The sequence below is a fragment of the Nycticebus coucang genome, chromosome 19, assembly GCF_027406575.1.
Source record: "Nycticebus coucang isolate mNycCou1 chromosome 19, mNycCou1.pri, whole genome shotgun sequence".
Taxonomy (NCBI): Eukaryota; Metazoa; Chordata; class Mammalia; order Primates; family Lorisidae; genus Nycticebus; species Nycticebus coucang.
The window spans coordinates 72,160,734-72,182,440 of record NC_069798.1 but is presented as its reverse complement, the minus strand read 5'-3'; the positions used below and the strand labels follow the sequence as shown (position 1 = coordinate 72,182,440).

The following is a 21,707-nucleotide window of genomic DNA, read 5'->3' as shown; positions in this document are numbered from 1 at the left end:
AGCGGTCAACCTTCTCTGGGGGTCAGAACTGCCTCCAGGACACCGCTAACTTCCCAGTCGGGCTCTGCAGGTACCCTGGGTCAGGATGGAGCAAGACAGACTCGTCCTGACAGCAAATGGGCGCCGAGGCCCCTAATATCCCCAGGGCGCCTTGCCCTCAGGTGACGCGGCCGAGTCCTCCTCGCCCCAGGACCATTTTTCGCTCTCACGCGCCGCATCTACAGAAACCCTTTGTCACCGGGATAGCTGGAGAAGGTCTACGCGGGCATCTGGCCTGAGGATGCGATTCGGCCAAGCGGATATTTTCTGACCCACGCTGGGCAGAGCAGAGCGCCCTGTGGCCACCCCTACAGCATCGGGGTTCCCGGGCTCGCACTGCCTGGCGCGTTCTAGGACCCAGTGGCGTCGCTCTGCTGCCCAGGGGCGAGCAGGGTTCTGGGCATTGTGACGTCAGGGAGGAGGGGTTTCCGGCGCTCCCGCGCACTGACGGACAGACGCGCGATAACTCTAACCCTATCCCTTCCTGGGGGGTTCGTGCAGGGCGGTTCCCGGGGGCCCAAGACTCAGAGCCAGAACACGGGGTCACGGCCGCCCGCTCCAGCCGCGAGTGCCCAAACCGGGCCGCGCGTCCCCCTATCCTGGCCAGTCTTCCCCTCACCCCACTGGACTGAACCACACCCTGGCAGTAAGGTCCCCCTCCTGGGTCGTCTTCTGGCACTCCTTCCTCCACTGCCAGCCCTGCGCCCGCCGGCCCTGCCAAAGGTCCCTGTCGAGCCCGGCGGTGCGCCTTGGGCCTCGGGGCTGCGCTCTGTGCCCGGGCCCTGCTCTGTGCTTCCCCGCCAAGCGCAGGTGCGCCCGGGCCCAGCCCGCAACCGGTCCGACTGGAGTTCTTCACCCTTTTCCTTCTTCGCCAGGCGCCGATGGTGGCGGGTCGCGCGTTGCCGGCGGCGGTGTACGGGAGGCCGTCGCGCGACCTCGGGGGCTGGTGAGAGCCGAGGCTTCAGCCAGGTGCAGGCGGACCTCAGCCGGCGGGCTGGTGGCCCCGGTTCCGGGATGGAAGCGGAAGGCTTGGACTGGCTCCTGGTCCCGCTGCAGCAGCTGGCTTCCTGGGGGGCGGCCGGGGCCATGGTCTTCGGAGGGGTGGTGCCCTACGTCCCACAGTACCGGGACATCCGCAGGACGCAGAACGCCGAGGGCTTCTCCACTCACGTGTGTCTGGTGCTGCTGGTGGCCAATATTTTACGGATCCTCTTCTGGTGAGTTGGGGGCTGGTACCTGGGTGTTCCCGGAAAGATGGCTTTTTCCTTCTGGGCGTCGGGCTGGGGCCTGGAGCGCGCGAGTGTCCGCCCTCCTGCGGACCAGCTCAGTAGAGGGTGCGCTGCCGCGATGGCCGGGCCCTCCCTTGTGTGGTCTCAGGCGAGTGACAACTTCTTATGAATTTATTTTTCTGAAAATAGTGGTATTGGAGCAGAGAATCTCAAATATGTCTACGGATCTGCCTCCCCCTCTAATGTCGGGCGGGCGGGAGGTGAGAGGCCCAGGGGGCAGGGTCCCTCTGGGAATTTACATTTGCAATGGGAGGAGGTGAGGAAGCCGGGAAGGGGTGTGGAGGCCGGGACAGCTTTTTGGAAGCGAAGGGCCGTGGGTCGGGTGCGGCATCCGGGAGGGGAGGGGCTGTCCCGGGGTTTTTCTTCCTCGTTTTCATAGGAAGTCAGACGTTCCGGATAATACTTAAGTGGAGAATACTTTTTCTGCCCCTCTCAGGCCAACTTCCTGTTGTTATTTGCATTTTGCTAAGGAAATTGAAATTAATTTTAACAGTCGTTAAAGGCAGACAATTGGAAGGGCAATTTTTTTTTTTTTTTTTTTTTGTAGAGACAGAGTCTCACTTTATGGCCCTCGGTAGAGTGCCGTGGCCTCACACAGCTCACAGCAACCTCCAACTCTTGGGCTTAAGCGATTCTCTTGCCTCAGCCTCCCGAGTAGCTGGGACTACAGGCGCCTGCCAGAACGCCCAGCTATTTTTTTTTGGTTGCAGTTCGGCGGGGGCCGGGTTTGAACCCGCCACCCTCGATATATGGGGCCGGGGCCTTACCGACTGAACCACAGGCGCCGCCCTGGAAGGGCAGATTTTCATAGGACATGAAAAGAGGTTTCATAGCTGCATTCTGGGGCCAAAAAAGCTCCAATTTCCCCTTCTTCTCAAGGCCATGCAGAGAAGGACTTCAGGCAGCTGTTGTCCAAAGCTCTGCCTTTTTATCTCTGTAAGTTGACCCCCACCAAGAGACAGTAACACACTAGTCAACACACAGAGGTGGCCATCATAAGGAACTTGGCCTGCCATACTAGTATGCCCATGTGGTGCATGTCTGGCCTGTGAAAATTAGGTCAACTTAAGGAGGTGGTCAGTGGTCAACTATGGAGGTTCTACTGTAATTAGTTTTTAAATCAACCTTATGGAGATATGATTTACATTAAGTAAAGTGTGCCATTTTAAGTGTGGATTTGGTGAGTTCTGACAGATATGTCCACTCTGGATTCATAGGCCCAGAAATTCTCTTTGCTACTTTGGGTCCTGTCCCAGCCCTGGCCTCTGCAGCTGTTGACTTACTGTCCACTGCGGATGTTGACTTACTGTCCACTGTGTGCCAGGTCTACCTTACCTGGGATTTTCAGATGGTGGGCTCATGAGAACTTGTCTCCAAGTAGCTGACTACAGCAGCTTTCTTGAGTTCAAGTCTTGTCTCTGGCCAGGCTGCAGCTGGGTAGGGGTCAGAGGTGCTCACTTTGAAGGGCCCTTCCTTCCTTCCCCTTTCCTTTTGGCTAAAGTGAGACACCCTAAAGTGGCCTTAATTAAGTATAAGGTGCATGAGGCAGGTCCTTAAGTATAATGGTGTCTAATGCTGTTCACTTCCATGCAGGAGCAGGCCAGCCAGCGGACACCCCCATGTCTGGGCACACAGGGGTTAGGCTGCGAGGAAACCCACTCAGCTTTAGGGCTGTGCAGTACCCTTCCTCTAAATTAATGGAGGAGAACTGCCCAAGGTGGGGTTAACCATATGGGAAAACTTCTATTTAGAGGTGTTTCCTCCCCAGTAGGCTTATAGTTCAGAGTTGCTAAAAGAAGTGATCTGATGTATACCCAAGTATCCGGTTTGGAGAAGTCAGAAATTAAGCCATTTCCCCATCTCTGCATTGCCTCTGGACCTCACTGGCATTTGATACAGACACAGAGTGGTGTTCCCATTCCTGATGAAGACAGTGGACTGGGAGTTCTCTCTTCGTCTTGATTTCTTTCCTAGTAAAACACTCGAAGACTTCTGTGGGGCCCTGAACTTCCTCCACTGCTCCTTTCCATAGACTTCACATCAGGAGAATGTGGAGCCACTTAGGGAAATTGGTGGCCAGCTCATTGTCTCCTGCTGTCCAGAGTGTGCCATGGCACGTGTCCCAGCTCAGGGGTCCTCCAGGAGTCTACTAAGTGGATACAACCTTGAATTCTTGGTACAGGACCTCACCTCACAGAGGGCCCCCATAGGGTGGGGTGGCAACTGCAGAGCTGGTTTGTACCCTTTGAACGCTGGGATCCAAATCCTAGGTCCCTCACAGCCTCTGTGAACACACAGAGGAACACATGGGAACACACAAGGCCCTGTGGCCACTGGGAACACACAAGGCCCTGATTCTACAGTACATACCAGGGGACTGTGGTAGTCAAGCAGGGGGGGCAGAGGGTCTCTGCAGCCCAGGGGTGTGCCTTCCCAGAGCCTCACCCACTGGGGCCCAGCAGGCAGTCTGGGCACCACCCAAAGTCTGGCCCTCTGCTGAGAATTACCAGCCACTGTTCTTTCTCCTGAACAGCCCATTTCACGCATTATTATACCATAATAAATAATAACATTACTGGTATTTATTTTTAGTATAAAAATAAAAAGTAACAAAGAGAAAGAAGAGAGGGCAGCTTTTTTTTTTTTTTTTCCACATTAGGCTTCCACTTTTTGCCTTCGCAAACTTAAAAAGGCTTAAAATTTAACAACAATAACAATGTTTAAGATAGGGACCAGAAACATAAACCTTGCAAAGAACAAACAAAAACAAATACATTCAGAAAAGAAATCAGACGATTGCTGCAACTAAGTATTAAGCAATAATAATAATAGTAATGCAAAGAAAGTAACATTCACATTGTCAAATAAAAGTATGTCTATTATAGAATGCTTTGACTCTGAGGTTCAGTATGGAGTCATCAGTTAACTACTTATTATTTTTTTTTGCCAAAGTATCAAAGAATAGACAACTAATATTTATAAATAAAGATATAAGATAATTTCAAAAAATAGATCATGCCAAATCTTAGAGACAATAGAAAAAGAAGAAATACTTCAAAATCATTCTACTTAATCTGGATACACCTGATATTAAAATTAGAAAAAATACATTATATAAAGGGGAAATTACAAACATAATTCACTTATAAATGAGGATGCAGTATCCTGTATCCTAAACAACATATTAATGAGTTGAAGTAAAAATTAATATTTAAGTAATGTACGTTAGTCAAAATCGAATTCATTTTATGTGAGAATTAGTCACTATTTTCTTTCTTTTTCTTTTTTTTCTTTTCCTTACCCTCATCCCCTCCCTCTTTCTCTGTCTGCTCACCCCTTCCCCCATGCCCCACTATATCATTGATTGTCATTAATTGTCACCATATCAAAGTTGAATACATAGGATGTATATTTCTCCATTGCTGTGATGCTTCACTAAGGATAATATGTTCCACCTCCAGCCAGGTTAGTACAAATGCTGCAAAATCTCCATTTTTTAAATAACTAAATACTATTCTATGGTATATATATACCACAGCTTGCCAATCCATTCATTGGTTGAAGGGCATTTAGGCTGTTTCCACATTAGTGATTGTAAATTGGGCTGCAATAAGCAGCCTAGTACAAGTATCTTTATAATAAAAGTTTTTTTCCCTTCTGGATAGATGCCTAGTAATGGGATTGCAGGATCAAATGTGAGGTCTAGGTTGAGTTCTTTGAGGTTTCTCCATACTTCCTTCCAGAAAGGTTGTTCTAGTTTGCAGTCCCACCAGCAGTGTAAACGTGTTCCTTTCTCTCTGCATCCACGCCAGCATCTGCAGTTTTGAGATTTTGTCATATAGGCCATTCCTGCTGGGATTAGATGATAACTCAGGGTGGTTTTAATTTGCATTTCTCTAATAATTAGGGATGATGAGCATTTTTTCATGTGTTTGCTGGCCATTCATCTGTCTTCTTTAGAGAAGGTTCTTTTCATTTCTTTCCCGGGAGAGCAGTTCTTTAAAGAGATATCCCTACTACTCTCCAAAATTGCTGACTTTTCTATAAATGAAAGTGTAACTTTTGATCTCATTCACTTTTTCACTGATGGGCTTGTGTAACACACGAATTCCTTAGTCTGACAAGAGGGTGAGGCAAGTACCAGCTTATTTCTCTCTCCAGACATTTTTTGCTTATCTGTGGTGTCAGATGCATGGACTCTTTTTTGCTTATCTGTGGTGTCAGATGCATGGACCCTTTTTTTCTTTCTTTCTTTCTTTTTTTTCCCCCCCATCAGCTTTCATGAGTGTTTATGTGGCTGAAGACAACTCCTCTTCCAATGTGCAGTAGAGGAAAAAAAAAGGTTGGACATCCTGCAAGAGCTTCTTGTCCCCCCTGCTGTGCTCCACCCTTACTAAGTTAGCAACCTCTTTCATTTAACAGGTTTTGAGGGTTTCCCATGTGTCAGAGGCTTCAGGGTTTGTGCCTCAGCAGGAGGGATATGTGGATTGTGTACGCTTGAACACGGGTACAGTTTGGGAGAGAGCAGAGGGGGCTGAGGCAGGATCCAGGTGAGATAGCTGGTGGGTCCACAGCAGGACAGCGCTGCACTTAGGAACTTCAGCACACTTCCAAGAGCCCAGTCCCTCTGGTCAGCGTCCTGCCCCATCAAGGATTGGGGATGCATAGCATGTGAGAAGTTCTATAATCCTGCAGGGCTGATTTACTGTGTAAACTGAAAAAATTTATGTAACTTTCATGCTTTTGTTTCTTATAATCCTTATTATCATTTTGCAAAAGTAGCATTCAGCATATCACACTCCATGAGATGCTGATGTGCACAATTTGGCATCTGTGGTTTCAGAAGCCAGGAAAGGGGCTGGCTCATGCCGTGCAGCTAATCTTTATGTAGAGGAGAAGGGGGTGAGGCTGCAGGGCTGGCCAGGGCCTCATCATCTCCAGGGGAGCTGCAGCTGTGGGACACTCAGCCTTTGCTGGCTCTTAAGAATGAAAACACTGTATCAGAGATAAGGTAACATTTTGCTACTGAGGGTGATAGATTCAGTGTTGCATAGGGGAGTAGATAGATAAACAGTTTCTCTTCCACTGGTGTTTTTCTGTTACTTTGGAAAGCTAAGCCAGGGCACTCTAGGCAGGGCAAGAGTGAGACTCTTGTCTCCAAAAAATAAATAAGCAAATAAATAAATAAATAAAGGAAGAAAAAATAAATAAGGAAATAAAGGAAGAAAACTTAAACCAATTAGATAAGTAAAAAAGATATCTTTAAAAAAGATTACTAATAATGTTGAATTTTGTTTCATATTTGTTTTGTTCCTAGTATATCTTTTTTTTTTTTTTTTTTGAGATAGAGTCTTACTCTGTGCCCTGCTAGAGTGCTATGGCATCATAGTTCACAGCAACCTCAAACTCTCCTCAAACTCTTGGGCTCAAGTGATCCTCCTGCTTCAACCTCTCAAGTAGGTGGGGTAATCAAGTAGGTGTCGGCCACAATGCCCAGCTCGTTTGTCTATTTTTAGTAGAGATGGGATCTTGCTCTTGCTCAGGCTGGTCTCAAACTCCTAAGCTCAGGTGATCCACCTGCCTCGACCTCCCAGAGTGCTAGAATTACAGGTGTGAGCCACCACGCCTGGCCCCTTATACTAATTTTGTGGAAAGCTGTGCTGGTTGAAATTTTGTCTTTTCCTTTATCCTAAAATTGGTTAAACCTTCACCTCTGTTCCTTCTCATTTTTTCTTAAATGGTCTCGTTCTTTACTGTGAATATTCAGTTCATCTAGATTTGATTTTTTGCTGTGTGGTATGTGAGGAAGCTCAAACCTTGATTTTTTTTTTTTTCCCCACATAGTTTCTCTATGAACATTTAAAAAACAGAAGTGGCCTTTTGCACATGATGGCACACATCACTCACCAGAGAGATCACCCCCTGCCAGAGATGCATGGGGGTGAGGTGCTGTTGAACAGCAGGGCGGCTCTTCTCTTCTCTAGCATGCCCCAGAGGCAGCGCCTCGGCCTCCTGGCCAGTAGAGAAGAACTAAAGGTGACTGGGAGCTGGCTGTGTCCTGCAGCAAGTGCAGGGTTGTGATCTGCCCTTCACAGGTGAAGAGACTGAGGCCTGGAGACAGTGGGTTGCAGGTGTTGGACCCACACAGCCTGGCCTGGCCTGGCCTGACCTGGGAAGCTCTAGGTTACAGCTGTCTCTTTGCAGCCTGGTGTCCTCTTTCCCTGGGTCTGGTATGGGAGACATTTCCTTCTCCCTCCCTGCTTCTGAGCCCTCCCCTGTGTGTTTGTGTTTCTCAGGTTTCACAGGAAGGCAGCAGGATTCTGGGTGATCCCTGGGGATACAGCTAGTCTGTCTAACCCCAGCCCAACTCTCTGTCCCCACTGGGGCTTGGGCAGCTCTCTTCTCTTCCTTCTGTGGTCTCCTTGCATTTCCATGACCCCAGGCAGCTGCCATTGAGGTTGAGCTTCCAGAAGACATGGGAGAGGCTTCTGAACCAGCCGTGTGCTAGCCCCGATGGAACTGGGCCTGGAGAATTGGTATGGCCATCCGCTGAGGAGTCAGGCCCTCTTAGCTCCTGTATCCCCACCCGCCATTATCTGTGGCTTTTTCCTTGTTGTTGCTGGAGCCTAACCTGGAATCTGCTCCCTCCAGCGGCACCTTCCCACCTGCTGGGCCACAGGGGTGAGTCTCTGTGGGCTGCTGTCCAGGGCACACTTTAGGCTGCCTGAGAGCCACCCTGGTTGGTTAGAATTCACTCTGGCAGTGAGCTATGTTCATGAACATGGACTTGTAGCATTAGAAGGAATCTGAGGGTCAGTCTTCTACATTTGTGGAACATTTTTCCTTATCATATCAGCTATGACACCAGGCTATATCCAAGTTTGTGATTTACAAATTGCTGGCAACAAGTGTCTCTGCTGAGCTTGGTAAAAATGTCTTTTGTTGTTTTAATTTCTTGTAAGATTCTGGTTAGTTCCCTCTCATGGTAGCCAGGGTGGATGGTTGGGCACCAGACCACCCCAAGAGGCAGACAGAGAGGCAGAGGCTATGGGCTTGTCACCTTTCAGTTTCTCGGCTGAGGAGGGTGGGACATTAGACGGCTCTGTAGGGTCTCAGAGAGCTCGTATGTGATGACCACTCAAGTTCTGGACATACCCTCAGGCCAAATGAACTCTGCAGGCTGGTTGTGGTGGGATTCAGTTAGGGTAGGGTTGGAGTTTTCAAAGGATGGTGGGCGCTGGCCCAGCCCTGGGGGTGGTGACCCTGCAGGCCTGGGGTTCCAGTGTCAGGGTGATTCCCCAGGTCCTGCCCTCCCAGAGGCCTGAGGCAGTGTTGGTGAGATGCTCTATACTGGCAGAGAGTCAGCAAGAAGGCCTGGGAGCTTGGGGTGGGCAAGGGTGTCAGGGAGGGAGGGGGCTGTGTCTTTGTTGCCTTTTCTTCTTTGGTGGGGTTTGAGGGTAGAAATTTGACTTCTGACCCTATTGCCTGCTCTGTGGATACCTTGGGCTGCTCTGGCCCAGCCACCCTACCTCCAGCCAGAGTGGGAAGGGCCCTGGACACCTGGGCTATAGTGGGGGAGGGGACTCAAGACCTCTTACATCTGGTAGCTGGCCTAGGGGCAGCCAGGTGTGGGGCCCCATGATCTGGCAGGGTGGCAGGAGGGGGACTCTGGCACTTGAAAGAACCCACGTGTTGTGCGGAAGGGTCTTGGGTCAGGCTGTCCCAGTGTTGCCGGTCTCTCTAGCCCAGCCCAGCCCATGGTGGTTGGAGTGTGTTGGCCATATGGTCTTAAAGCACCCCCCCCAGCACCCCTCTTCCTGGTCAGGCTGGTGCCTGATCCCCTGACATGGGCTCCCCCAGTGAGGGCTCCCCCCCATGGAGGCTCCTCACCACACACACACACACACACACACTCACACACACACATGCACAGACACACACACACACACGGGCTCCTCTGACACAGGCTTCCCCCACGTGGGCTCCCCCTGAAGTGGACTCCTGACATGGGCTCCCCCAATGTGGGATCCCCTCCACGCAGGATCCCCCCCACACGTGGGCTCCCCTGACACAGGCTTACCCCAGGTGGGTTCCCCCTGATGCTGACTCCCCCATGTCTGCTCTCATGGGCCCCCCAGACGTGGGCTTCCCCGACGTGGACTCCACTGATGCGGGCTCTGCACTACAGGTTTGGGAGGCGTTTTGAGTCCCCGCTGCTGTGGCAGAGCGTGGTCATGATCACTACCATGCTGTTGATGCTGAAGCTCTGCACCGAGGTCCGTGTGGCTAACGAGCTGAACATAAAACGCCGCTCCTTTGCAGGTTGGTGATTAATAATTTTCAGACATAAAGGCCCCACAAAATTGACAAGCAGAGTCTGTCTCAAGTTTACTGGGGAAATATAAGCCACTTTACATTATATAAATAGCTTTCATTTCACCGAATGTGCTATCTGTAACTGATAGCATTTCTGTATGTTAAATGACTTCCGACATTTGATAATGAAGCATTTCCAGCAGCGAGGCAGTGATTAGCTTTCACATCACACCCTGGCTGGAGACGTGCAGCTGCAGATCCTGAGTCAGAGCCGGGAGTGCCTCTTTTTGTGGCTCAGCCGAGTCACAGATAGTACTCGAGAGGGCAGTTTCCTGTCTTGCAGGGTGGCTTTCTTGTGGTACCCTTTCATTTCACTGTCACCTGTGGCTGAGTTCATGGATCTTTCTCATATACCCTGTTAGACGGGCGCCCAGTGTTGGGCTGCGGTGGTCCAGGTGACCCTCCATGGAGTCATGTGCAAGGTCTGCATGCTTGGTGATCTGGGCAGTGCCAAGCACATAACATGCTTGGCACGCACCTAACACATGCTTAGAATACACCTACCACAGGCTTAGCACACACTTGGCAATGCGTGACACACCTAGCACACGCTTAGCACACACTTGGTATGTGCCATTCCTTGACATTTGTCAGCTTGGAAAATAGAAACTAGTTCTTGCGGGCGGCGCCTGTGGCTGGGGTGGCGGGTTCAAACCTGGCCCCGGCCAAACTGCAACCAAAAAATAGCCGGGCGTTGTGGCGGGCACCTGTAGTCCCAGCTATTCGGGAGGCTGAGGCAAGAGAATCGCGTAAGCCCAGGAGTTGGAGGTTGCTGTGAGCTGTGTGAGGCCACGGCACTCTACCGAGGGCCATAAAGTGAGACTCTGTCTCTACAAAAAAAAAGAAAAAGAAAATAGTTCTTGCTGTTCTTGCCTTCTCTCTCTCTCTTTTTTTCTTTAGAGTTTCACTTTGTCACCCTGGATAGATGCTGTGGCATCATAGCTCACAGCAACCTCAAACTCCTGGGCTCAAGCAATCCTCTTGCTTCAGTCTCCCAAGTAGCTGGGCCTACAGGTGCCTGCTACAATGCCCATCTCATTTTTCTATTTTTAGTAGAGCTGGGGTCTCTTGCTCAGGCTGGTCTTAAACTCATTAGCTCAAGCGATCCACCCGTCTCAGCCTCCCAGAGTGTTGGGATTACAGGCATGAGCCACCATGCCCATCCTGTTTTTGCCTTCTCTTCTGCAGGTTTCTTCCGATCTGACCTTCTTTGTTTGAACATGTAGGCTGGTGGGCTTCTTGAATGCAGGAAAGTTAAAGCCTTCCTTGTGTTTTTCTTCTAATTGCTAAATCTTAGACAGCTCTCACTTTAGTGTTGTCTGAAGGGTGGAGAGAAAGCACTGATTTAATCTCAGCTGGTTTAATCTCAGCTGCTGCTTGGAGAAGCACTTTCCTCAGAGTTTGTTTAGCTTTGGGTTGCTGTACCTTTGAAATCTTGGGGGGAACTGCCCAGACACTTGTCCCAGTCGCTATGTGCTCCCCCTTTGTGAGGGCCCTTCCTCTTCCTTTTCTGTGTCTGTTTTCAGTGTGCTAAATCCGGTCTCTGGAAAGGTTACCCCAGCTCTTATGAGTGACCTTTTCAGTGTGAAAGTTGCCACCAACATCTGTTTTCTGGTGTGTTTTGTTCTCACTCCCCTATTAATTGCCAGTTCTCCTCTCCCTGAGTATCTGCTCTCTACCCTCCTGTTGAAATTTGGGCTTGAAATTATAGCAGAGATGGTGCCGATCATACTACTGATCCTGCCTAGAAAGCTGGATTTTAAAACTGGTTCAAGTCCCATGCAAGGTGAGGAGCTGTGGCTGTATGTTTCTGCTCAGGTAATGCAGCTTTCTTCTTGCAAGTCTCTGACTCTTTCCCAGGCCCCTTGGAGCCTCAGGCTTACCCTGGCTGCAGGGGAGGTTTGGAAGCTGAGAGAGTGCCACAGGCCTTGCTCAGCATTTCTATTGCCGTTGGGCTGTAGACTGGAAGCCAGGCTTTGTGCCCCTGCTTGACGCTGCTTAGGCCCCCATGTGGTACATGGACGTGGGTGCCAGAAATCACAGATTGTGAGTATCTAGGCAGTGTGGCCCACTTAGTAACAATCCTGTGATGTTGGAGTGCAGGAACGCCTTCCAGGACTGGTGTCGTGCACCGTGCTTCACTGGGACATCAGCCTGCAGGTGTGGGTGCAGGTGAGCAAGGGCAGGACTTGCTTTCCTCCAGCATCTTCACCCGAGGAGCATTTCAGATAAGAGAGTGGGATGGCGGATTCCTAATGTTCTGTGTATGTTCTTCCAAAGAAGTATCTCTGTTCTGGTTAACTAACATCTAGCTAGGACTGGAGCCTGAATGTGTAAAGTGTCCTTCCGTGGTGGGCAGAAAAACAGCCTCTAAGATGTCCACACTCTGATCCTGGGAATCTGTGACATGTTGTCTCACATGGAAAACTGATGCTGCAGATGTGCTTATGGCAGGGACCTCGAGACGGGGAGATGGTCCTTGGTTATCTATGTAGGCCTAATCTAATTACAAGCGTCCTCAAAAGTGGAAACATCAGTCAAACATGACTGCATAGAAGCAGTCATCTTCTCTGAAGATGGTGCAGGACTCTGGAAGCTGGGCTAGCTGTGGTTTCACAGCCATCAAGGAATCCTCTTGCCTCAGTCTTAGCCCCAACACCAGGGGGAACTGAGTTTTGCTAGCAGCTGAAATGATTTTAGTCCATTAGACCCATGTGGGATTTCCAGCCTCCAAGGCTGTAAATCACTGTTGACACTGCTGCTATGACCCTAGGAGCCCTTTTCTTCCAGATGTGGAATATTGGGAAACAGATGACCTGAGGCTGGAGTTCCTTGGGGAGCAAGTTGGTGGGGCTGTGGAAACTCCAGCCAGGGCTTCCCACCAGCCAGCCCTGCTCCTCTCTGTGCAATACACTCCAATGGGGTCCCCAGGACCCCAAGTAGGAAATCTAAACTGTGTAGACTGGCATGTAGTTACATTGCTCATACCTGGAGTACTCTTAACATTTGAGTCCAAGTTGGAGTCATATGTTTATGTCTGTGTAAGAGACAGGTCCAGGTGTTCCTAAGAGAGGCCTTAATGAAATGTGTAGGTTCATTTCTTCTCATCTGAAAGGCAGGGAGAGTTATGAAGAAAACCAGAAGGCTCAGGCCAAGTCCTGGTTTACCTGAGGCTGCAGGGACCCCATAGCTGCAGAAGGAGGTGGCACTGGGAGGGATATTTCACAACCTAAAAAAATAGAAGCGGCACTGTTTTCCAGCTCTCTCTTATAGGGATTTTTACATTTTGAAGGTCACCAATTCAATTTGAAAGTTAAGAGTAAAAAGGCATATAGGGTGTTAAAGAAGAAAGGGCAGGTTATTTACAAAACTAAACCTGTGGTTGGTTGTCTGGTCTTGAGCTAGCTGTGTGTGCTTGTATGGAGGTTCGGGGAAGACAGAGGGATGTGAAGTGAGCGTGAAGGAGCCCCCGCCTGGCTCTGAGTAGCCACCTGGGCATTTGGCTCTCCAGATCTTTTTTTTTTTTTCTTCAGTCTCCTATCACAAAGTTGGTATAATTTTCAAAGTTAGCATCAGACTTAAAAAATCCAACTCATTCCACAGGGACATTTTCCGGTGCCCTTGCTTGTGTGGAAGGAGGTCAGAGTTGCTGGAGGGGAGTGCCTGGCACATCCCTTGAAGGTAGGCTGGCAGGTGCCTGGTCGCCACCTCCGCTGGAGCAGGGCCTCTCCTGCAGCCACGTGCTAGCCTGGCCTGGGGAGCAAGTGCCTGCCTGTATGAAACCTTTCACTTTTTATTACATAGAGTGGTCTAGGGAAGCATAGGCTGATGGCCTATCCATCCCCTTCTTATGGTTTCTGAAGCAAATCACAGCCATAGTTCTATTTGTGAATAGTTCACAATGTATCTGTAAAGGATTAGGGCTCCAATAAGCACAAGCACAACACCCTTCATCCGCAGGAAAATGAACAGCCTCCTCACTACCCTTCTGGGCTATGTTTCCTTTGTTCCTTATTTATTTATTTACTTATTTTGAGTCAGAGTTTCACTGTGTTGCCAGGCTAGAGTGCTGTGGCATCATCATAGCTCACAGCAACCTCAAACTCCTGGGCTCAAGTGATCCTTCTGCCTCAGCCTCCTGTGTACCTGGGACCACAGGTTTCTGCCACAACACCCAACTAGTTTTCTATTTTTAAGTACAGATAGGGTCTCACTCTTGCTTAGGCTGGTCTCAAACTCCTGAGCTCACGTGATCCACCCGCCTCGGCCTCCCAGAGTCCTTGGATTACAGGGTGAGCTATTGCACCCAACAAAATTAAGTCTTTTTAAATCTCTAAGTTCTGCCTTCAGTCTCCTCTACTCGGGTTGTCTACTGAGTGGCTTGTGTGTGTCGTGCACCTGCCTCCCCACCCAGCTTCTGAGCACCCTGTGGCAGCTCTTTCTGTCCTTGGTTCTTCCTGTAGAGCAGTGTTTTTCAACCCTTTTGATCTCTGGCACAATTAAATTATGCTCGTTTTAAAAAAAAGTAAAAAGGAGAATATACTTACCATGCTTTGAACTTCTTTCAAAAATAATTTATCTTTAAAATTTTTCATGGACACCTAAGATCCTCTCACAGCACACCAGTTGACAATCCCTGCTGTAGAAGAGCATTTTAATAAGATGATTGGACCCAGAGGCCTGATGAGGTCCAGGTCTGGCTCCTTTTGTCTTTCACAGGACATCCTTACCAGCTGGCTGCCCTTGGGCAAGGGTTCCAGAACTGTTAGTGGTGATCACCTCTGTGATGACCCTATGGTGTCATTTACAAAGCAAAGTATCCCTGTCTATTTACCAGTTTGAGGAGCTGATTCCCTCAAGCATCGGGCCATGAATGGCCACGTGTGGTTTTGTATTATTCTGAAGGCATTGGAATGTGTTTGCTATGTTTTTCTTGATAGTCATGTTACACTTGGTGAAGCCCCTCTCAGGCCAGGGGGGTCTGTAGTGCTGGGAACCCTCTGGCCTAGCATGGGGGCCTCTCAGTCCCCTTCTTTGATTTTGGCCTCTCCTGCCCTGGATCTAGAATCGATCATTTCTCTAAAGACCTCTGCTGCAGGCCCCTGAAGAGAGGTTTACATCGGGAGGCCCCCTTGCTGCACGGAGAGGATGTTGGCTGTAGGACTGGGGTGGGGGTGGGGAGGCACAGTTAAAATTTTGAGGCCCAGGCAAAATCCCAGGAGCCTTCATGCTTGGAGTAGCACACCAGGCCGACAGGTTGGAGCCCAAGCCCCCAGGCAAAACTGAGTGGGAAGAGCACCCACCCAGGGAGTAGTTCATCTCACTAAGTGTTCTCAGTTCCACCCAATGAAAAAGCCACAGAAACATTTGCCAACCCAGTTCTCATCTGAGGCAGACCATGGTCTCCAAATACCACGTCCCAGGTACCTTTGCCGTTCCCTCCTGCTGGCCTTTGGGGGACCTTAACTCACCTCTGTCTCTTCTTCTAGTCTCTGTGGCTGCTCCAGTAGTTGCCCTGAAACTTAGGACTTGGAAGGACAATATTTATTTTGTCATGAGAATTTGGCAAGGACAGCTGGTCTCTGCTGGACCCAGCAGCAGCTGCAGCTGGGATCTTGGTGCTCTCTCGCTTGCTAGCTGTGTCTGCCTCCCTCTCTGCCTTGTCTCTCATTCACTCTCTCTCTCCCTCTCTCTCTTTCTTTCTCCCTGTCTCTTTCTCTCCCTCTCTCTTTCCCTTTCTACTTCTGTCTTTCTCTCCCCTTCTTCCCTCTTACTCTTTCACAAGGCTGGTGCTGCCCAATAGCAGGGCCCTCATCCTGGTTCTCGCGTGAACACATACACATGGCCTCTCACGGAGCCTGGGCTTCCTCAGAACATGGTGGCTGGGTCTCAGCATGAGCTTCCTAAGAGAGGAGCAGGTGGACTCTGTCTTTTCTATGACCTAGTCTGTGAACTGGAATGGTCACATGCTATAAGCAAAGAGGGAATCTGTTGACACCACCTCCTGATGGGAATGTCAAGGTTCTGAGAAAAGGGGAACATTGCTGACACTCTGCATGCCTGGTCCCAGTGGTGTGCAGTGCAGATTTGTAGATAGGGGCTTGTTGAAAACATCCCTGCCTGGCCTCTGGGCTTCAGGACTCTGTCCCCTATAGTCTGCCCGCTCTTCCCCCAACTGTGAGTAGGCAGCCTAAGGCTGTGCCCAGGAAGAGTCTGGGGTAGGATCTGCCTCTGTGGCGGGCACCACACTTTGTCTCCAGTCTTCAGGTTGCTGCTTCCTACCACCATCTAGCACCCCACAGAATTGCTCTCTTCTACTCCTGGGCTTCTGCTTTGGCCACACCTTGACCAGAACGTCCTCCCAAATGCTTCATCCTCTGCTTGTCAGTGTCAATGTACTCAGGAAACAGCTTGTGTGTGGCTGAAGTACACCTGTCCTCCCATGCTGTTCCTTCTTTCCCCTCAGAAGAGGTGCTAGTGGATCCAGAAATTGGTCCAGAGAGCAAAGCCAGAGCAGGGAGGAGTGGCTCAACCTAGCAGTTGAGGTTCTGGGGTTGGGGGGTAGGGGTGGAAGGCTGCCTGCACCACAGATTTGGTGGAAATGTCCCAACTCCTACCTAAGCAGCCTCTCAGGAGCATCTGCCCTGCTAGTGGAACAACACAGATTCCAGGGGGCAGAGGTCTTTCTAGTATTTGCTTTTTAGTTGTTTACTTTCAAAATTTTCAAGGTGGAGTCCTTTTTGCCTGAGGCAGGCAACAGGCAACCTTTGATCTCCCCTCTGCATCTGCCTGTCCTGTGCTGAGGCACCTGGAGGATGTTCTGTCCTCAGGGCCTGCAGACTGCTGTCCACCTGTTGGGAGGTTGGGTCAGAATGGAATCTGTTATTCTGGGCAGTCTGGCTGGGGCAAGGGTGCTCAGTGGAGGGTGTGCTGGGTCCTGGGAATAGAAGGGAACTATTCCCAACTGCTGGGCTTGACCCTCACTTGGCATCTCTGTCTGTTGTCTTGGCCTTGTGCTTGTCAGATGCAAGCATGGTCCTCTCATAGCACACGTTTGTGGGGTGTGCCCTGAAAACAGCTTCATCAAGCAGCTCTCTGAAGAGTTCTGAGCATGGGCCAAAGTGCATTACAGGGAAAGGCTGTGTACAGATGCATGTGTAGGGAGAGGAGGAGGGTAGTGTCACGTTGCTTTCTGTCAACATAGTGCACAGTGGGCTTTATCCCCCTTGACTTGAGCAATTAAATAAGAATGTGGTAACTTTAATTTTTGACTTAATTTCTTCCTTCTCCTCATTCACTTTTATGATATTGGAAGAGTTTTGGAGACAAATAGCTCACAAAGTGAATTTTCTTTTCTTTCTTTTTTTTTTCAAAGTGAATTTTCTAATGCTTAGAAACCAAATCTTGTGGTATTTCTGTTCCAATTTTTGTTTTTTTTTTTAAGAAATGCAAAAAGGGCTGGGAAATCCAGCTGTTTACTCTGTTAAAACCAGTATGTTTCTGTCTTTTTCCCTCCCTGTTTCTTTCTCTCTTTTTGGAAACATAGCTGCAGATAGTAAGGATGAAGAAACCAAAGTGCCCCCTGGGCGGTCCTACCTGGGTATGTACCGAGCTGCATGAGGCTGTCCACGCCACTCACACTTTTCTGCAGCTGTGCTGCTCTGTCGTCACTGTTGTCTGTGCACCCTTGTGACCATGCATGTGGGTCCTTTTATTAATACTAAGTGTGGCGGTGTCCCCAGCAAACTAACCAACCCCAGCTCTGCTATTTTCAAGTGAGAAGTTCTTAGAAGTCTGTCATTGTGTGTATATGTGTGTGTGAGAGAGTGAAGGAGAGAGAGAGAGGAGGGAGATAGGAAGGAGGGAAGGAAGGAGCAACTTTCAGATTATAAATTTTGGACTTCCTTTGTTAAATTTATTCCAAAGTATTTTATTTTTTTTGATGCTGTCATAAATAGAATTGTTGTCTTAATTTCATTTTGATTGTTCATTGCTACTTTGTAGAAATAAAATTGTTCCATATCGATCTTGTATTGTGCAAGTTTGCTGAACGCATTTGTTAGTTCTAATAGCTGTTTAGTTGATGCCTTAGGATTTTTTTATACATTATTCTGTCATCTGCAAGTAGAGATAGTTTTACTTCTTCCTTTCCAAATTGATTTCTTTTTTTTTTTAATTACCTAATTACCCTGGTTAGAAGTAGAGAGAATGGATGTGCTTGTCTTTTTCCTGATTTTCGTGAGAAAGTGTTAAGTCTTTCACCATTAAGTATGATGTTAGTTATGGATTTTTTATAGTTGCCTTTTATTAGGTTAATGGAGTTCCCTTCTATTCCGAATAGGTCGAGTGTTTTTATCATGAAGGAATATTAGAATTTACCAAATACTTTTCTGTGTCTGTTGAGATGATCATGTTTTGATTTTTGTATGTTGAACCAACCTTGCAGTCTTATAATTGAATCCTATTTATTCACAATGGTATATCGCACTTTTTATCTGTTGCTGCATTCTGTTTGTTAGTGTTATGTTGAGGATTTTTTGTGTCAATATTCAAAGAGATAATGATTTGTAGTTTTCTTGTGATTACTTTGTCTTGTGTTAGTATTAGGATAATAGTGGCCTTATAAAATAAGTTGGGAAGTATTCCCTCCTTTTCTAATTTTTTTGGGGGAAGGGGAAAGATTGATATTAATTCTTCTTTAAATATTTCATAGAATTATTCTATGAACTATCTGGGCCTGGGATTTTCTTTGGAGAAGTTTTAAAATGACTAATTCTAGGGTTGGTGCCCATATCTCAGTGGTTAGGGCACCGGTCACATACACTAGGGCTGGAGAGTTCAAACCCAGCCCAAGCCTGCTATACGACAATGACAACTACAACAACAACAACAAAACAGCTGGACATTGTGGTGGGCGCCTGTAGTTCCAGCTACTTGGGAGACTAAGGCAGGAGAATTGTTTAAGCCCAAGAGTTTGAGATTGCTGTGAGCTGTGACACCATGGCAGTCTACCAAGGGGCAACATAGTGAGACTCTGTCTCAAAAAAAAAAAAAAAATTACTAATTCTCATTCGGTCTCTAGTTATAAATCTACTAAGATTTTCTGTTTCCTGAGTTAGTTTTGGTTGGTTGTCTGTTTTGGAATCTGTTTATTTCACCTAATTTCACTTATCTAATTTATTGCCATACAGTTTTTGTTGCTATTTAATCCCTTTTGTTTCTGTGAGATCATTGGTAACAGTCCTCTTTTCTTCCCAACATCAGGCATTTTGAGTCCCCTCTGCACCTTTATTGCTAAACTCTAGAAAAGACTTGTCAATTTTATTGTTCTTACTAAAGAACCAACTTTTGGTTTTGTTGATTTTCTTTATTTTTCTTCTCTAGCTTATTTAATTTCACTCTAATATTTCTTTCCTCCTGCCTGCTTTGGGTTTAGTTTGGTCTTTTCCTAGCTTCTTAAAAGTGTAAGGCTAAGTTACTGATTTGAGATTTTTTTTCCCCTTCCTTTTTAACATAGGCACTGATAGCCATAACTTCTCTCTGCATCTTATACTTTTGGTATGTTGTATTTTTGTTTTTATCCAGTTGAAAGTATATTCTAATTTTCTTTGAGATTTCTTTGAAATACTCATTGCTAAGTGTTTATGTATGAGTGTGTTAACTACTACGTATTTGCAAATATCTCAAATTTCTTTCTGTTATTGATTTCTAATTTACTCCCATTGTGTTGTGGAACATACTTTGTATGATTCTAGTACTTTTAAATTGCAGCTTGTCTTATGGCCTTGCATTTTGGTCAGTCCAGGAGAATATTCCATGTGCATATGAAAAGAACGTGTAATTTTGCTGCTGAGCAGAGGTAGAGGGCTGCCTGTCAGGTCTAGGTGGTTTGTGGTGTTCTGTTCCCTTATTGTCCTTCTGCCTAGTTGTTACATCCATTAGTAAAATCTCCAACTATTTTTGAATTATCTTTTTCTCTTTTCACTTGTTAGTTTTGACTTAATGTATTTTGAGGCACTGTTGTTAGGTGCATATGTATTTATAGTTGTATCTTCCTGACATATTGACCCCTTTATCATTATGATATGTTTCTATTTATTTCTAGTAATATGTGTTGTTTTTAACTCTATTTTTTTTTTTTTTTTTTGAGACAGGGTCTTGCTGTTTGGCCCAGGCTGGGGTAAACTGGCATTGTCATAGCTCACAGCAACCTCAAACTCCTGGGCTCAAGCAATCCTCCTGCCTCAGCCTCCCAAGTAGCTGGGACTACAGGCATGTAATCAAGTATTAGCCTGGCTAATTTTTTAGTTTTTTGTAGGTCTAGTTTTTTTTTAGTTTGGGGGGTCTTGCTATGTTGCTTAGGCTGATCTCAAACTCCTGTGGTCAAGCAATCCTTTTACCTTGGCTGCCCAAAGTGCTAGGATTATAGGCATGAGCCACTATGCTTGGCCAAGGTCTACTTTTTCTGATATTAGTATCAGATTTCTTATAGTTGCTATTCGAATAGTATATCTTTTTCTATTCTTTTACTTTTAACTTTTTTGCATCTTCGAATCTAAAGTGACTTCTGTAGAGAGCATGTAGTAGGTAGTTAAAAAATTCATTTTGGCACTTCTTCCCTTTGATTTGTTTCATTCCCATTAATGTTATGATATGTTTGTATTTATATCTGTACTTTACTTTTTGTTTTTTAGTTTTGTGTCTTTTCACCCCAATTGTTGCTCCTTTCATATTAAATGAATATTTTCTAGTATAACATTTTAATTTCTTTAATAATTTTTTACCTATTTTTAAAAATTATTTTCTTAGTAGTTACCCTAAGGCTTACAATATGCATCTTAACAGACTTTAATTTAATTTTATACTAACTCAATTCCTTTTTATGGTATGATTACTATACATATTATGTCGACATATGTTACAAATCTAATATATTTTTCTAATTGTTCCTTTGTATAAATTTTATGTCTTTCAAAGAAGTTGAGAGAAGCAAGGAGAACAAACATTTATTTACAGAGTTATTATTTTAACTTTCTTATTTGCTATTTCTGGTTCTCTTCAGATTCTTTGAATTTGCATTATCATCTGCTGTCATTTCCTTACTCCGACATAGTTTTGATCCCACCCAACTCATTTGTATTGTTATTGTCAAATATATTACATTACTATATATTAAAGGCCCCCAACAATACAATACATATTGTTTTATACAGTTACTTTTTAACTCAATTAAGAGAGAAAAAGAGAAGAAATGTTCGCTTATGTTTGCTTTAATAATAATACACATAATTACCTTTACCTCTACACTCTTTTTCATGTGGATTTGAATTATGTCTAATGTCATGTACTTTCAGCATGAAGAATTCATTTAAGTGTTTTCTGTAAGGTAGGTTTGCTAGCAACACATTCTCCCAATTCTTGTTTATCTGAGAATATCATTATTTCCCCTATCCTGCCATTAAAAAAAAAGTTTGCTAGATGTAAGAATCTTGGTTGACAGTTTTTTTTCTTTTCAGCACTTTGAATATGTTATTCCACTGCCTTCTGGACTCCATTGTTACTGATGAGAAGTCAGCTGTTAATCTTATTGGGGTTTCCTTGTAAGTGATATATTATTTTTCTCTTGCTGCTTTCAAGATTTTTGTCTTTTTTTTTTTGGCATTGAACATTTAGACTGTGATATGTCAAGGTATGGATCTCTATTTTTCATCCTTGGAGTTTGTCAAGCTTCTTGGGTATATAGATAAATATTTTCATCATATTTGGGAAGTTTTCTGTCACAATTTCATTGAATAGTTTTCTTACCCCTTTAGTGCACTTGTCATGCATATGCTCCTGTACCTAATGTTGTTCCATGTTTCTCTGAGGCTCTGCTCATTTTTCTTAGTTCTATTTTTTCTTTGTTCTTCAGGTTGCATAATCTTTCTTGATCTTTCTTTAAGTTCACTGATTCTCCTGCCAACTGAAATCGATTATTGAACCCTTGTACTGGGCTTTCTTTTT

At 46.5% G+C, this 21,707-nt stretch overlaps 1 protein-coding gene across 4 annotated transcripts in view; it reads left to right on the top strand.

Moving 5' to 3' along the window:
• The first annotated feature begins 920 nt into the window (after nt 1-920).
• SLC66A2 (solute carrier family 66 member 2) overlaps nt 921-21,707 on the top strand; it is a 46,508-nt gene continuing 25,721 nt past the window's right edge. For 2 of the 4 annotated variants that reach the window (XR_008375944.1, XM_053571231.1), the window contains exons 1-3: nt 921-1,256; nt 9,517-9,650; nt 17,251-17,304. Coding sequence is in view for 3 of the 4 variants with exons in the window: in XM_053571231.1 (XP_053427206.1) it covers nt 1,054-1,256; nt 9,517-9,650; nt 17,251-17,304 (391 nt within the window). In the remaining variant the exon portion in view is untranslated. The remainder of the gene's footprint in view (nt 1,257-9,516; nt 9,651-17,250; nt 17,305-21,707) is intronic. The other 2 variants (XM_053571233.1, XM_053571232.1) reach the window with 1 other exon arrangement.